The sequence below is a fragment of the Bombina bombina genome, unplaced genomic scaffold (assembly GCF_027579735.1).
Source record: "Bombina bombina isolate aBomBom1 unplaced genomic scaffold, aBomBom1.pri scaffold_1312, whole genome shotgun sequence".
Lineage (NCBI taxonomy): Eukaryota > Metazoa > Chordata > Amphibia > Anura > Bombinatoridae > Bombina > Bombina bombina.
Window position 1 is genome coordinate 29,655 of NW_026512197.1, and position 16,605 is coordinate 46,259.

Sequence of the window (16,605 nt, forward strand, 5' to 3'; positions counted from 1 at the left end):
TTAATATATAATTAAGACTGAAAAAAAACATTGTTTACTAAAAATATGTATTTTATATAAGCTATCTAACCACAGTTTAGCATACGGAATATAGCAATCTAGATATTACAAGTATGATAGGAATTATTTCCCATTTTAAAAATGGCTGCAATTTCTCGGTCCCTGCGCATCATTTTACCGCAGGACTACGTTTACCATGATACACTGTATGCAATTTATTCATCTCGATAGAAGACTACGATCCCCAGCAGCACCCGCGGCCCTCCGCAGCAGTACTTGTTAGCTCCGTGTAGCGCATGCGCATTTTCATTCCCCCGGCCGACAACATGGCGGCGGTGTTGCAGCAAGTGCTGGAGAAGGCCGAATTGGCCAAGATGCCAAAGGCCGTGCAGGCTAAGCTAGAGCGCTTCCTGGCCGACCAGCAGACAGAGATAGACGCCATGAAGTCGCGCCACGAGAAGTTTCGTGTGGACTGCGGTATGGAGAAGGGCGCCCTGTTATTAGGCGGGAGGGGGCGGATGCAGGGCTGTTAGATCTGCATCATATGTAAATAGGCAGCACACTCATGTGCCACAGCTTGTGCCAACCCTGTATGCACTGTTTACCTCTGCAGCTGATGTCTCTCCTGCAGTGCCCATGGGTCACCAGGCAAATGGGACAGCTGCCTAGGGGTACCAGCTATTTTATGTTTTACTATGGCTTATACAAGACTGCTTGACAATAAAGAACTTACTAAATAAAACGTTATTGCAGAAATGTAGTGTGTGTGTGTATATATATATATATATATATATATATATATATATATATATATAAATAATTTTACTGGTCAGCGGAGAAAAACCTACTAGCCCAAAGGGAAAAGTTTACTAGTCCACTTAGTGTTCCGGATATTATTGTTATCATGTATTTGTATAGCGCCACCAAGTTCCGTAGCGCTGGGTACAATGATAGGGGTATACAATAACAAAACAGCAGTTCATGTATTAGTTTGGTTAAGAGGAGAGAGGGTACGCCTCTCTGAGTAGGTGAGTTTTCAAGGAGCGTCTAAAGCTATACAAAGTTGGAGTCTTATGGAGCGGGGTAGAGAGTTCCAGAGGACAGGAGCTGCACGTGTGACGTCTTGGAGAGTTGTAGGTCAGAGGTTAATCGAAGGGGATGGGGAATATTTCACGGTGAGAAAGGAAATGTAGTTGGGAGTTAGACTGAGTGCTTTGTAAGTTAGGGTTAATACTTTAAATTGTATTCTGGAGTGTATGGGGAGCCAGTGTAGAGACGAGCAGAGCAGCTGATGTAGATCGGCGACTTAGGTGGATGAGTCTAGCAGAAGCATTCATAATAGATTGGAGGGAGGAGAGGCAGTGTTTTGGAAGGCCATTTAGGAGTAGGTTGCAATAATCAATGCGTGACAAAATGAGGGAATGAATAAGTATTTTTTTTTAGTTTTTTGAGCAAGGAAGGGACGAATTCTGGAAATGTGTAGGTGTGAACGGCAGGATTTGGTAAGTGCTTGTATATGTGGGTTGAATGTGAGCTCTGAGTTTAGTGTGACCCCAAGACAGCGGACCTGGGGTGAGGTGTTGAGAATAGTGTCTCCAACCGTCCGAGAAATGTCAGGTGATGGATGTCTTGAAGAGGGGGGAATAAGAAGCAGCTCAGTTTTGGACAGATTGAGTTTGAGGTAGTGTGAAGACATCCAAGAGGAAATGGCAGAGAGGCAGTCAGAAATCTGGTTCAGTAAAGAGGGAGAGCTATCAGTAGAGGAAAGATAGATTTGGGTATCATCAGCATATAGGTGGTACTGGAATCCGAAGGAGGCTATAGGTTTTCCAAGGGAGGATGTATAGAGAGAGAAAAGCAAGGGGCCCAAGACAGAGCCTTGCGGTACTCCAACTGAGAGAGGCATAGGATCGCAAGATATGTTGTTAAAGGAAACTGAAAACGAGCGGTTTGAGAGATATGAGGCAAACCAGGAGAGGGCTGTGTCTCGGATGCCAAATGAAAATAGTATTTTTAGGAGGAGAGAGAGGATGGTCGACTGTCAAAAGCAGCGGATAGGTCAAGAAGAATTAGTAAGGAGTAGTGGCCCTTTGCTTTAGCTGATTAACGGTCATTTGTTACTTTAGGAAGAGCAGTTTCTGTTGCTTGTTTAGGGCGGAAACCAGATTGTAGTGGATCAAGTAAGGAGTTAGTTGTGAGAAATTAGGTTAGCCGATTATAGACTAAAAATGTTGAAGCAAAGGGAAGTAAGGAGACCGGTCGATAGTTAGTTGTGAAGGGGTCTAGCTAGGGCTTTTTTAGGATTGGTATGATTGACGCATGCTTGAATGTATCCGGAAATGTGCCAGCGGTGAGAGACTGGTTAAAGAGATGAGTTAAGGTAGGGGTTAGTGAAGCAGAGAGAGAGGGAAGACGTTGTGAAGGAATAGGGTCAAGTGGGCAGGTTGTGAGATGAGTCAAGGATAGGAGTACAGAGACATCTTCCTCTGTTACAGGGGGGAAGTAGCATAGAGTTTTGTTAATAGAAGGGGTGAGTAGAAGTTCTGGGTGTGAGGTGCAGATATCTTTTCTAATGGTGTCAATTTTATTTTTTAAGTGATGAGCAATAATCTGAGCAGTCAGGTTGGTAGTGGGCGGGGTTGCAGGCGGACGTAGAAGGTAGTTAAAGGTTGAGAACATCTTTCTGGGGTTGGATGCGTGAGATAACACAAGGGAGGAAAAATAGACTTGTTTGGCCAGGCTGAGCGCAGAGTTGTAGGACTTAAGGATGAATTTATAATGCTGGAAATCCGCACAGGTGCGTAATTTCCTCCACTGCCGTTCAGCAGCCGTGAACAAAGATAGGTGGGGAAGCAAAGCCATATTTTTTTACTTGTCTAATGCAATCTTCTACTAATCTGGGATTAAGAAATTTCCACTATCTGCTTCATAGGGTATCAAGTAAGGGGCATAAAAGAATGAGATACATTATGTGCTGCACCTTTTTACAACCTTGTATCTATAAATCCCTGGTTTGTCTTTCCTTGAGTAGAATGATTCTCTGCAGCCTCAAGAGAAACTTTATTACAAATCTGATCCCTCTTATAAAACCAACCTTCTGACTTTGACAGTTGTCAGCTGTATCTCACTCCATCATTTACCCTGAGGGAAAGGGAGCTTCATGTGACAATCGTAAACAGTTTCATGATTTAGATAGCCCATGGAATCTTATATAGTGTTCACATTTATTTCTATTATCTCATTTGCTTGGTTCTTTTTGAATCCTTTGTTGAAAATATATACCTTGATAGTGTCAGGAGTAGCAATGAACTACCAGGAGCTAGATGCTGATTTGTGGCTGGCTGCACATAAATTGCTTTTGTCATTGGCTCACCCAATGGGTTTAGTTAGCTCCCAGTAGTGCATTGCTGCTCCTTCAACAAATGATACCAAGAGAATGAAGCAAATTTGATAACAGAAGTCAATTGGAAAGTTTTTTTTTTTTTTTTTTTGTTTGTTTTTTAAATTGTATGTTCTTTTTAATTCACGAAAGAACACATTTGTTTCTACTCCTTAGTGATAAGTACTTTCTGTGCACTCCTTGGCACCTTACATTCTATATTCTGTACAATTGGCTGCACTGTACAGCCAATCAGGAACTGTGCTACAAAATAAATAAACTTATGCAGATGGTTTTTCTATGAAAAATATTTATAACTTTTAATTATTGGTGTAAGTGAGAGTAGAACTTCACATGAGTACCAAAGATTCTAAAACAAATGTTATACAAAGCCTATGCCTGTAACAGTTGTGTTTGTGTGGTTGATTTTCCATTGATTTGTAGATGGGTTTATATATAAAAGAACTCTACATGTAAATACAAGCAAAGTGTATAACACATCAGGATGTCTGAGGGCAGTAGGAGACCACATGTGGCAATCACTGGGTGAAATCGCTGCTGCGTAGCACTTCTGCAGTTTTAACCCCTAGACTGTCCAGGGCACCCATGCAGCAGTGATTTCACTTTTGGTTGTCCAGAGCTCCCAGGGCAGATGCAGTGTCACTTTACTACAGCTTAAACTTTAAGGAGTCTTTTAACCACTTATTTGCCCTTACAAAGTGCACCAGTGATGTTACCCAGACCTTCAGTGATGTGGGTCACTCATGCATGTGGTATGCTATGTCTGTCACAGCTGCTTGGAGGTTTGTTTGGGAGAAAAGATAATGCAGAATCTGGCTGCAATGTGGAGGTGCCACAGCTGCGTGAACGTGGAGCATAGCTGTGCCAGTAGTGTGCATTACAAAGGGGAGTGGTGCGGCTGTTAGCCCAGCACCTATCAAGCCTAAAATCAACGCTGGGCATCAGGACCCATTTTATGGCTTTGTTGAGCTATGAGTAAGTGTTGGACCTTCTCAGTAAATTGCTCTTTTTTTTTTTTTTTTTTTTCTTGCCTATTTATAACAGTCATGTGTTTGTTTTAATTGCCTCAACATCACTTCGCTTCTTCAGTGCCGCAAGGTTCTAGAGTCTGATGCAAGAAATTGCATGAGAAACCATTTGAGCCCTTGAGTTACTTGAGAGGATAGAAAAAAACTTGGCCAGGCAGAGTTCTAATTTATATATTTTTTAATATCACTGAGTTTACTAAGATGACTTTATTTGTTTGAGTTGGTTGTTGTTTCTAAACTGAGACACATTGTTTTATCACGTTTAATGTTGCAGTATTGCAGATTGTAAATGTTCTGCGCTCTCCCTTTCTAGATCAACAATACTTTGAAGTAGAGAAGAGGCTGGCTCACACTCAGGAACGTCTTGTGTCTGAATCACAGGAGTGTCAGAACCTCCGAGAGCAAATTAAGAAACAAAGTGAGAATAAATGCAAACTATATTTACATATTCCAGCTATTTAATACTCTTCTGGTTGTGTTTAGCATTTTCCAAGTGCTGATTGTGTCAGTTATAGGAAACGTATCTGTATAAAATGAGTAAACTTACTTTAAAAGAACAATAAACACCTTGTTTTCTTATGTTTAGTTATGCATAATAAAACACATTTGCAATATAATTTTTCCCTCCCAGCACTTCATGTGATTTAGCTCTGAAAATTTAGTTTTTTCTAATCTCATCTTGAAATGCACCTGCTGAATTCTCACAGCTAACCCTGCTACATATTCACCCTAATTGGCTTTATCAGATAACTGTCGCAGAATATAATGCCCGGATTGGCTCTTCCAAATAAGGCAAATAATGGATAGAGATTGGCTACAGAAAGGATTTTGCAGAAAGAAGGATGTTAATATGTTCTATATCAGCCCAAAATAAATTTCTTATAATTGCAAGGCATTTACTGTCTTTTAATACAATTATTTATTTTTTTAAACCGTTCTTAGTGTTTTCAGAATTTTGCTTAATCCAGTTCTTCTCCTAACCAGTTTGATGCATATACACATGCTATGTTGGAGGGGTTAGTAACATTACAGTATTGTTTCTCTGGTTAACTCTTAAAGAGCACATTTTCTGGCTGATATTTTATGCTCAATAACTAGTTACTGCAGTATTTGTAGCAATTGAGGAGGGACTGAAACATTTTATTTTTTAAAGCGGGCCGATTTTGTTCAGATCATTGATGGGCAAACAAGATGAGTTGTTTTGGGCACTAAGCAGATGTATTAAAATACACACTCTGTGTCTTGCAAAGGTGGAGAAAGAGGTTATTTTTTTAGTTAAAATTTAAGTAGAAAGAGAGATCTTGTCTAGAAAATAATATAGCGCTGGATGAGAGGCCTTCAGAGACATGGTCATATGTCACCAGCAACATCATTTGTTAGGCAGGAATCTAACGTGGTATTAAAGCCCTGTGTATCACATTCTCTCTCTATCTTTAGATGAAGAACAGAAAGCACTAAATGAAAAACTGAAAGACATTGAGAAATCCAATGATCAGCTTGTGGCCTTACAGGTAACCTGCAAGTTAATATATTAATAGGACGTTCCTAACCTGGTCTTGTTTTATAAGTAATGCATGGAAACGTGATGTAGTTGAGATGTGCTGCATGTTTTGTATTGAGGATATTGTTGTTTTTATTTTGTAGAACCAGCTGACTAGAACTAAAGATTCCCTTGAAGCTGAAAAACGAGATCTGGTTCGAGTGAATGAAAGACGTGCACAGGAGTTGGAGCATCTAAATGGTATGAGCAATAAGTGTTCTCCCCAGGACCCTTTTTTAGTGGGTGCCCCACCCGGCTGATTTTACTGACCACCCGGTTACATTTTTTTTTATTGCACAAATTCTCATTAAATACTTTTTTTTTTTATTAATTTGTGCTTTAGATAGCAGAAAATTATATAATATTAGAAAATATTACACTGCTGCCACAATTTTCTGTGGAGAAAACTGCATAAGATGATGCTTGTTTAGTGTTGGCTTAAGCACTTTCTTGACATTATCTAAATGGGACACCGTATATAACGATGATCATGTGTAAATATTTAGCTGTTATAAATATTGGGCTATATTTACATGAAAAAGTAAAAGCCGTTAGAACATTTACTATTTGGCTAAAATTAATTTTTATCAGACAGAAGCAGTGAATACCTAACTATACAACAATTCCTATAGTAGGTGTGCATTTTAATCTAACATGATGCATAGCTGTACAATCACAAATAGACACAGCACCTCACCACTTTGTCCTGTGCACGTAGGAGGGGGTTACTGCAGACACCCTAAAGTATGCAATGTCCAAAATATTCCTCAGCACCAGGATTGTAGATAAGACTTTAGTAGAACATGGGGGTCATCAGATATACAAGCAACGTTTTGGGTTAACAACCATTATGATGCATAGATGTGCGCCCTACAAAAGGGAGTGGTGCGGCTGTTCTAAGGGGGGGGGTTAGAAAGCACAAGAACACACTTTTCTTTTTCACAAAAAAAAAAGAACTATATTGCGCCCTCCTTTTTTTAAAGGGAAATGAAACTCATGAAAAATACTTTCCTGATTCAGAGCCTACAGTTTTACAAACTATTTCCAATTTACTTCATTCTTTTGTTGTTCTTTATTCAAATGATACCTAGGTAGGCGCAGCGTGCTTGTGTCTGAAACACTATATGGCAACAGTTTTGTAAAAAGGACTTCAACTGTTATTGTATTAACTGTTGTATTAAAGAATATCATGAGAACAATGTAAACTTAATAGAAATAAATTACAAAGTGTTTTTATGCTTTGTCTGGAAAATGTGCGTTTCATGTCAAGTGCATCATCAATTTTCTTCTTCGTAGCTTTGCAATATTTTCTCAAAATGAGGGACCCCATTGCTTTGTGTACCAGACAAGCCTCTAACTTTCTCCTGTAGCATTTTCCAGATGGTTATTTGATTTTTGTTTTCCCTTAGATGATATCAAGCGTCTTAGTGATAAACTCAAAGAAGCAAACGTTTCTAAAGTAGAACTGCAGTTAAAGCTGGATGAGATTCAGTCTTCTGAATTCTCTATAAAGGTGAGTATAAAGTACTCGTATAAAAGGGATGACTGAAGATATTGCAGATGCAGAACTACAAGTGTGTAAAGCTTATACTAGAGCAGCAAGAGTGTACATTTCAGCTGCTTGTTTAGTGCTTGGGCAGCCCGTGCAGCAAGTTTAAGTAACAGCAGCAGTGCTTAGAGGGCAGGGGAACTGCACATACAAGCTCCTTAATGTTCCTATTTATATTCTTCCATTTAACTAGGAAAATGCTGCTCCTTCACAAACATCCTGTGGTATTAGATGCCATTATATCTACCTAGGGGCTGTAGATAATACGGCTAGCTGTATGGGGAGTGGGAATTACGCAGTCAAACAAAATCAGTGAAGTGCTTCAAAGTTATACACCGCTACATGAGCTGCAGTTCCAAATCCAGACTGGTATTACATCACATGCAAACAAATCGGCTCAATAGTTGTGTAAGGTCAAGAAACAGTACTTTAACTTACTCGTGGGATAAATCGATGTATCGATCCTCCCTGTCACACTCCAGCAGCTCTGTGTGAGGTGATGGAAGTTTAGCATTGGTAGGCATAAACCTCCTTAGCCATATGATCAACAGTCACTCACAATGTGTACCTACGTAGCCGATGACGACAGCCCTTGCATCAACTGATTCCGCCTGGTCAATTCAGTAGCACTAGGAGCAACGCTCAAGGTCTCAATCTGAGTGATTTTATTCTTCACTGTGGCAGTAGCAGGCGCTAATCACAAACATAGATGAGCGGCCATGAAGATGATAAAACCTTGTATTTCTTTTTATTTAAGTGTAGCTAAAACAAATGGAACACAGAGTATAGAAGTACACACCCCCTTAGGTGGGCGATACTGTATGTGTGTCGGTTTAACACCGTAGTCATAGGATAACCCTACAAGTCATTGTACTTGTTTACTGTCTTCCATTTGTTTTAACTACGTTAAATACACCAGGTTTTATCGTCTTCATGGCAGTGCATCTGTTTGTGAGTGGGAATTGCGTACATAAAACTGCTATTACGAATGCAAAAGCAGGAAAACCTGATTCTCATTTTTAAGTAATTTTGCTTCAAAATGCTTAATACATGTCAATGGCACAGTTTATGTATGTTTAATTTCTTTAATAAAATATTGCATTTTACTTTTTGATTAAACTGTCCCTTTAAGTAAATCTGTTTAGATTACTAGAAAATGACATTGTTTTAATCACATTTCCTTGTAGCATCGTGAGAAACGCCTGGAACAAGAGAAGGAGCTGCTACAAAGTCAGACGACCTGGCTAAATAAAGAGCTGAAGTCTAAAACTGATGAGCTTCTATCTATTCAGAGAGAGAAGGGAAATGATATTCTGGAGCTTAAAAGTGCCTTGGAAAACAAAAAAGATGAAGTAAGGATTTTATTCATAACCTTTCTTGTAGGCAGAAAATGCTTGTTGGGAAATCTACGTTAAACATAAGATCTAAGTAATTAAGTTTAATGTGCAGTGAATCTGAGCTTTATTTTTATTTTGTCCACTATGTGTGCTCTGAGACAGTTTTTTACAGAAATGATTCACTGTGATGCTGTTTTTTTTTTGTTTTTTTTAACCTATTAAACTTCATTTTTTTTGTTTTCTCTTGGGCGCTCAAGGGATATTGACTTTACAAGTGGGTGATTGGTATTTAACCCCTTAATGACCACAATGTACCCTGTATGTCACTGGTCGTTAAGGGTTTTTTCTGGACATAATAGCACAAGTCTAGCAAGAACACGCTATTAATTCCCTCCCTCCAGCAGGCTTTGTGGAATAGAGCAGTTTTAACGCTGGTGGTAAGACCACAATATAAAACAATCAAGTCCCAAAAAAAGGCCAGCGACATACAGGGTACGTCGCTGGTCCTTAAGGGGTTAAATGGGTAATCGTCCTTAAAGGGACATGAAACCCAAAATTTTTCTTTCATGATTTAAAGAGTATGTAATTTTAAACAACTTTCTAATTTACTTCTATTATCTAATTTGCTTCCTTCTCTAGATATCCTTTGCTGAAAAGCATATGTAGAAGCTGCTGATTGGTGGCTGCACATAGATGTCTTGTGTGATTGGCTAACCCATGTGCATTGCTATTTCTTCAACAAAGGATATGTATAGAATGAACCAAATTAAATAGAAGTACATTTGAATGTTTAAAATTGCATTCTCTATCTGAATATTAAAGAACAAAATGGGTTTAATGTTCCTTTAACATTTAATCTGCAAATTCCTTTGTATTTTTGACACAAGGAACAGCTGAAAGGCTCAAATGCTTGTCTTGTATAAAATGTATTGTTAGGCCAATAAAAATGCATCACTGCTTGAACACGTTTTGGCACTTTAATTTCTCTTAAAAGTACCTTGTGCACTGAAGAGATTTTTAGAAGATTGCTGACTATTTAGATACACACTTGCAAAAAGGTTCACCACCCCAAATATTGATTATAATTTGTGCTCTGTCTTTCTCTCCGCATTTAGGTGTCTAGGTTAGAAGATCAGGTAAAGAGCCTTAAATCCTGCAATGAGAACCTGCAAAGGCAAGCAGAAGACCTAATGAATAAACTAAAGGAGGTACGTTACAGCATTGGCTCTGTGGTTATGTGGCTGCTATTCAGTAAAAGCTTCTTAATATATAATTTAGCCTTTCCCCCCCCCCCCCCTATCAGGCCATTTCTGGAAGCCAAGGGAAGGGGGGGGGTGGGATAAAAAAAAATTGGTTAAAATCTTGATAATCGTACCTACACTATTTACATAGATGGTGATGCACTGAAAATAAAGTATAACCACAAATTAAATTCTTTATCTGTGCATTAGTGTTGTATACTTCTCTTTTTATACCTTTTTTGGATGTATATTCTCTTGTAGGCAAAAGATCAGCAAACCAGTATGGAAGAGAAATTCCACAATGAGCTAAATGCAAACGTCAAGCTGTCTAACCTTTACAAGGTAGGTAGATTACTGTGTGTGTATATTGTGTTATGTACGTTTAAAGCAAAAGTAAGAATAACAGCTAAATACTGTTTAACTTCTGTATTCTTGCAATAAATAACCGTATCAATTGGGTGTCAACACTTTCTGAATACATTTACACCTAGTTTGCATCTTCCCTTTTCTCAGTGTGCTGCTGAAGATTCAGAAGCAAAGAGTGCAGAGTTAACACGAGCAATGGAGGAACTCCAGAAACTTCTCAAAGAATGCGGTGAAGGTAAGAAGTATGAATGCGCTACTTGCGTACCGCAATACATGTTGCTAAAATGTATTTGTAATTCTGACCTTAATAAAGCTGTAGCTGGTTTGTTATTTTAGACATTTTATGTAATACAAATCTGTGACATTTGTAATGTTCTGTAAAACGAAATTTAAAAAAAGCTTCCTGTAGAAGGGAGATGTTGTATTTTACTAAACTGAGAAATTCAGTTGTGTTTAAGACTTCTGTCATTGGAACCTTGCACCAGGGTACAGTGATTTTTGGTTGTTACATGTGGTCTTCAGCCACTTTTTTTATTAAATGGGTAGCACTAGCAGTATATATAAAGTGGCAATAAAATGTTTAGTCATTTGTGCTTTTACTGCATTATATCAACATGAATATCATTTCATTTGAAACCTTAAAGTGATTGTCAATTTTGATGCTAAAGTGCCCGGTTTTTAAAAATTCCATTAAAAACAGGGACACTTTAATTCATCAAAATTTACATTTCACTCCTGTTGAGAAAGAAAACTTACCTTTTAATCTTCACAGCAGCTCCAGCTTCCTCCGGTCATTGCAAGTGATTTCTGAGGTCAAATGATGGATAGGTCATCCTCCAATCACGGCTTCCCCCCGGGGGAATCAGTGTCTGATTCAATGCCGTGATTGGAGGAAGCGAGATTCATCATTTTAGACCCAGGAAGAGGCTTTTGCGACGGGTGGAGGAAGCTGGAGCTGCTGGTCAAGTTTAAAAGTTAAGTGTTTTTTTTTCTCAACAGGAGCGAAATGTTAATTTTGATGAATTAAAGTGCCCCTGTTTTTAATCGAATTTTTAAAAACCGGCACTTTAGCATCAAAATTGACATTCACTTTAAGGGCGAGTGCAAACTATTCATACTCCATAATAGAGCACACATTTATTCAACTGCCCCCTTTTTTTTTCTTTTCTTTTTTTTTTTTGTTATTTTATTAGTTCACATTGTGGTTATACGATCACCAACAGATTGAAGATGTGTATAGGTGTTTTCTTTCTTCTTTAAAGCGTTTGAATAGTATTTGACATTTTGTAAAATATTATGTATTTATCAATATAAATTTAGGAGTAAAGTATTTTGAAAGAATTGATGTTTTATGAATATTTAAAAAGTAGGTCTTCTGCAAATTAATATGGTATAGCTGTCCAGTAGAACTGGTTAGAGCAAAGGATTTAAGGGGTGCTTGGGCTACTTGTCTCCAGCATTGTATGCAGTGAGTGAGGTCTGACTAATGTACATTGTAACTTCACTTTTTTAGTGAATACTTCTTACAATGTAAACTGTCTTTTTTGTTGTATTTCTGCCCTTATTTGTAGGGTGCTGTCCTATTCTGCAGCACTGGGTATTTAGGTAGGGGTAAAATAAATAAAATAGACTAAACACAAACTAATGCTAGAGGAGGAGGGTTCAGTTCTATATATGAATTAACACATTTTCTTTGTTATAATGTTGCTTAATTTGCCGATTGTAATAACTTGCTAAACTTCACTGATCCGTACTTTTTTAGCAAATACGCTAATGCAGCAGCAGTTGTCTGAAGCCGAAGCATCAAAATGTCAGGTGGAAAAAGATCTTGGGGAGAAAATCGGCAAAATGGAAAGAGAACTTGAAAACGCAAATGATTTGCTTTCTGCTACCAAACGGAAAGGTAAGTTACAATGTACTGTAAATATGTTTAGTTTCACTCCTTCATCCGATCAGAAATGATTTATGTTGTCGTCTAATCATACAGGGACCTTACTGTCTGAGGCTGAGCTTACTGCCATGTCACCCACCGCTGCTGCTGTTGCCAAAGTTGTAAAACCCGGGATGAAACTAACCGAGGTAAAATATGTTTCTGTTAAAAACTATTTTCAGTGATCAACGACGACAAAAGGAATAGATGACGCTGTTTATGATTTAAAGGGACAGTCTACTGCAGAATTGTTTATATAAAAAAAATAAAAATAATAATCCCTTTTTAATACCCATTCCCCAGTTTTGCACAACCAACAGTTATATTAATATACTTTTTACCTCTGTGATTACCTTGTATCTAAGCCTCTGCTGACTGCCCCCCTTATTTCAGTGCTTTTCACAGACTTGCAGTTTAGCCCTCTCATAAGTAACTTGACGGGCGTGAGCACAATGCTATTTATATGACACACATGAACTAACTGCCTCTAATGGTGAAAAACTGTCAAATGAATTCAGATAAGAGGGGCCTTCAAGGGCTTAGAAATTAGCATATGAGCTACCTAGATTTAGCTTTCAACAAAGAATACCAAGAGAACAAAGCAAAATTGAATATACAAGTAAATGGGAAAGTTGTTTAAAATTACATGACCTATGAATCATGAGTTTAATTTTGTCTAGACTGTCCCTATAATGTGGAAGACCACTAAGTACCAAACAGAGGCTTTGACTTATTAGACTAAGCACTAAATCAGTAAGTAACAAACTACAGAACCCCTCATTATACACTCAAGTCTATAAATCGGCAATGTTGTGTAAGTGCATATAGGATAGTGTTGCTGTACAAATTTGCTTTTGTTCTATGGCTATCCTTTGTTGATACCTTGTTGAACAATGGTGGGCTGAGGATTGTGCACACATCATTATATGGCCACACTATTTTATAACAATATATAACATTGTTGCAAACACTGCTACTGTAAAGTGCTAAATACATGCTCCCTCTCCTGAGCATACTTGGGTTTATTCTTCAATAAAAGATACCAAGTAGGGCTGCAACAACTAATTGGTAAGTTTGATCATAAAAATAGTTGTCAACAAATCTCATTATCAATTAGGTTGTCAGTGATTAGTTGATCAGTTGCACAGCACCAGCTGCTTTAATCTGATGATCTACTGCAACTAAGATTGTGCAAAAAAATTGAATTTATTTTTTTAATCCTTTTTTTTTATCCGATTAATCGGATAGAAAAAAAAATAAATAAATAAAAATGTTTGCACAATACCATGTGCAGGAGTTCATCGGATTGAAGCAGCTGGTGCTGTGCAATTAACCAACTAATTGATAATGAGATTCTTTGACAACTATTTTTATGATCAATCTTACCGATTAGTTGTTGCAGCCCTAATACCAAGAGAATAAAGTAGATTTTTTTTAAATGTAGTGCATGCGCTAAGCCATGAATGTTTGTTCTTTTACTTTACGGTAAATACGCTGTTTTTCTTTTTTTTTAACAAATATATAACTTAAGTTAAAGCTGTTTAAAATGTATTTCTTAGATTTGCATATACAGCACTAAAATCTGCTTTTGCTGGACCCAAACCGGAATGACTTAGCTCAGTTTTGTGGGGTTATAGTATGTATGGGTGTACAATATGCACTTTTGGGGACAAGGCTGCAAGGGATATCCTATTGGTACCTACTACTATTGTAGCAAGTCACTGTTCAGCTCTGGCTACTTTTTAGACAACATAATATTAAACTTGTGCTAAGATCTTTAAACGTTTGTTAGTTTTGATATGACCCTTGTTTCCCTGCCCATTTGCAGCTCTACAATGCTTATGTGGAATCGCAGGATCAGCTGCTTTTGGAGAAATTAGAAAATAAAAGGATTAACAAGTATTTGGATGAAATTGTAAAAGAAGTGGAGGCTAAAGCTCCGATATTGAAACGACAGCGAGAGGAGTATGAGCGCATGCAAAAATCCGTAGCAAGCTTATCTGCTAAACTTGAGCAGGCAATGAAGGTACGAGTTTGTGTTCTGAGGTTTTGCACTTTAAAAAAAAAAAAAAAAAAATTCTTTCTAAAACCCTTTCTTCCCCCCCTCCCCTTACCTCTAAGGAAATGCAACGTCTACAAGATCAATCCGATAAAGCAAATAAGCAATCCACATTACTTGAAAGAGAAAACCAAAGGCTAGAGCTGCAAGTAAAAGACCTTTCACAACAGGTTGGTGCATAAAACTTAATTTATTAAAACCTTTTAACTTTAAAGGTCTGTGTGTTCACTACTTTCTCCTTTTTTTGTTCTGGGGATGGAACATGTCAGAAACTGTTCAGATCCTCTATGTAAACTAGATATCCGTCAGTGTTAGTGTATATCACACCAGCTGTAAGTGGGAGGTGCTCAGCAGAAGGAACATTCTAAGGCGTTTCAGCATTCCGACTTGCTGCATGAGATCCGTACAGCAATCTCATATTATGACATTTTATTTTATATATATATATATATATATATATATATATATATATATATAATATATATATATATATATATATATATATAATCTCAGAAGCCATTAGATTTTTCCAAGCACAAGGTGATCTAAAATATCACTTGTATTTTTTTTTATTTTTTTTTTGTGGGCAACTGGTTTAATCATTTTTAATCTTACTTATTTAGCTTGTTTTGTACATTTGAGTTTTGTATCACTTGAAAGCTATCAAAACCCAACTTGATATTTTTTTATGTTAAACTTTAGATAAGAGTTCTTTTAATTGAAGTGGAAGAAGCCAGAGGAAACTACGTTGAGCGTGATGATAATGTAAGCTCTGATAACATAAGCAGTTCTTCGGAGGTGATATCACGACATCTCGTCACTTACAGAAGTGTAGAGGAACTGCAGAAGCAGAATCTGCACCTGTTGGTGGCTCTGCAAGAGCTGGCAGAGTCAAAGGAGAAAGAAGAGCAAGAGACTTCGTCGTCAAGGTGAATTGGGGCATATGGCCTCAGAAAATGCTTATTAGGAAGTGTACAAATGGGTATAAAGATTCACAGAATTCTGTAGCGCCGAGTGCAGAGATAGAGGTTTGTGATAAGATACAAAAACACAACAAACTATACAGATCTAGTATAGGAGGAAGAGGGCCCTCCTCTGGAGAGCTTACCGTCCAGAGGTAGAGGGTGCGGAGACGAGGTTTGGGGAAGCTTGTCACGTGGATTGTAGTAACTGTAGTGAGTCCAAGGCACTTTAAGATTTATTTTGTTTAGGATGGTAAGCCTGTTTGAATAGGTGGGTTTTCAAAGAGCGCCTGAAGCTATACAAGGTTGGAGACAGTCTGATGGAGTGGGGTAGAGTTCCAGAGGACAGGAGTAGTGCTTGTGAAGTCTTGGAGGTGAGAGAGGGACGTGGAGATAATAAAGTGGAGAGACGTAGGTCAGTTTGTGTGTGTATGTGTATATATATGTATGTATGTCTACACACCCCTGTCAATGTCAGGTTTCAGTGATGTAAAAAAAAAAAGAAACATAAATCATTTCCGAACTTTTTCCACCTTTAATGTGACCTATAAACTGTACAACTCAATTGAAAAACAAACTGAAATGTTTTAGGTAGAGGGAAGAAAAAATATAAAAATAAAATAGTTGCATAAGTGTGCACGCCCTTAAACTAATACTTTGTTGAAGCAACTTTTGATTTTATTACAGCATTCAGTCTTTCTGGGTGTGAGTCTTATCAGCATGGCACATCTTCTTTGCAAAAACACTCCAAATCTGTCAGATTGCGAGGGCATCTCCTGTGCACAGCCCTCTTCAGATCACCCATTTTCAATGGCATTCAGGTCTGGGCTCTGGCTGGGCAATCCCAAAACTTTTAATCTTCTTCTGGTGAAGCCATTCCTTTGTTGATTTGGATGTATGCTTTGGGTCGTTGTCATGCTGACATATGAAGTTCCTCTTCATGTTCAGTTTTCTAGCAGAAGCCTGAAGGTTTTGTGCCAATATTGTCTGGTATTTGGAACTGTACATAATTTCCTCTAGCTTAAGGCCCCAGTTCCAGCTGAAGAAAAACAGCCCCAAAGCATGAGCCTGCCACCACCATGCTTCACTGTGGGTATGGTGTTCTTTTGGTGATGTGTAGTGTTTTATTTTTGCGCCAAACATATATCTTTTGGAATTATGGCCAAAAAGTTCAACTTTGCTTTCATCAGACC

General features: G+C 38.0%; 1 protein-coding gene across 1 annotated transcript in view; it reads left to right on the top strand.

The window, feature by feature from the left end:
- Positions 1-317: 317 nt before the first annotated feature.
- LOC128644169 (nucleoprotein TPR-like) overlaps positions 318-16,605 on the top strand; it is a 39,604-nt gene continuing 23,316 nt past the window's right edge. The window contains 14 exon segments of the mRNA XM_053696874.1: positions 318-477; positions 4,742-4,846; positions 5,866-5,939; positions 6,073-6,169; positions 7,378-7,481; positions 8,705-8,869; positions 9,970-10,062; positions 10,357-10,437; positions 10,609-10,696; positions 12,224-12,364; positions 12,449-12,540; positions 14,220-14,417; positions 14,513-14,620; positions 15,153-15,379. Coding sequence (XP_053552849.1) covers positions 327-477; positions 4,742-4,846; positions 5,866-5,939; positions 6,073-6,169; positions 7,378-7,481; positions 8,705-8,869; positions 9,970-10,062; positions 10,357-10,437; positions 10,609-10,696; positions 12,224-12,364; positions 12,449-12,540; positions 14,220-14,417; positions 14,513-14,620; positions 15,153-15,379 — 1,724 coding nt within the window. The 5' untranslated portion in view covers positions 318-326.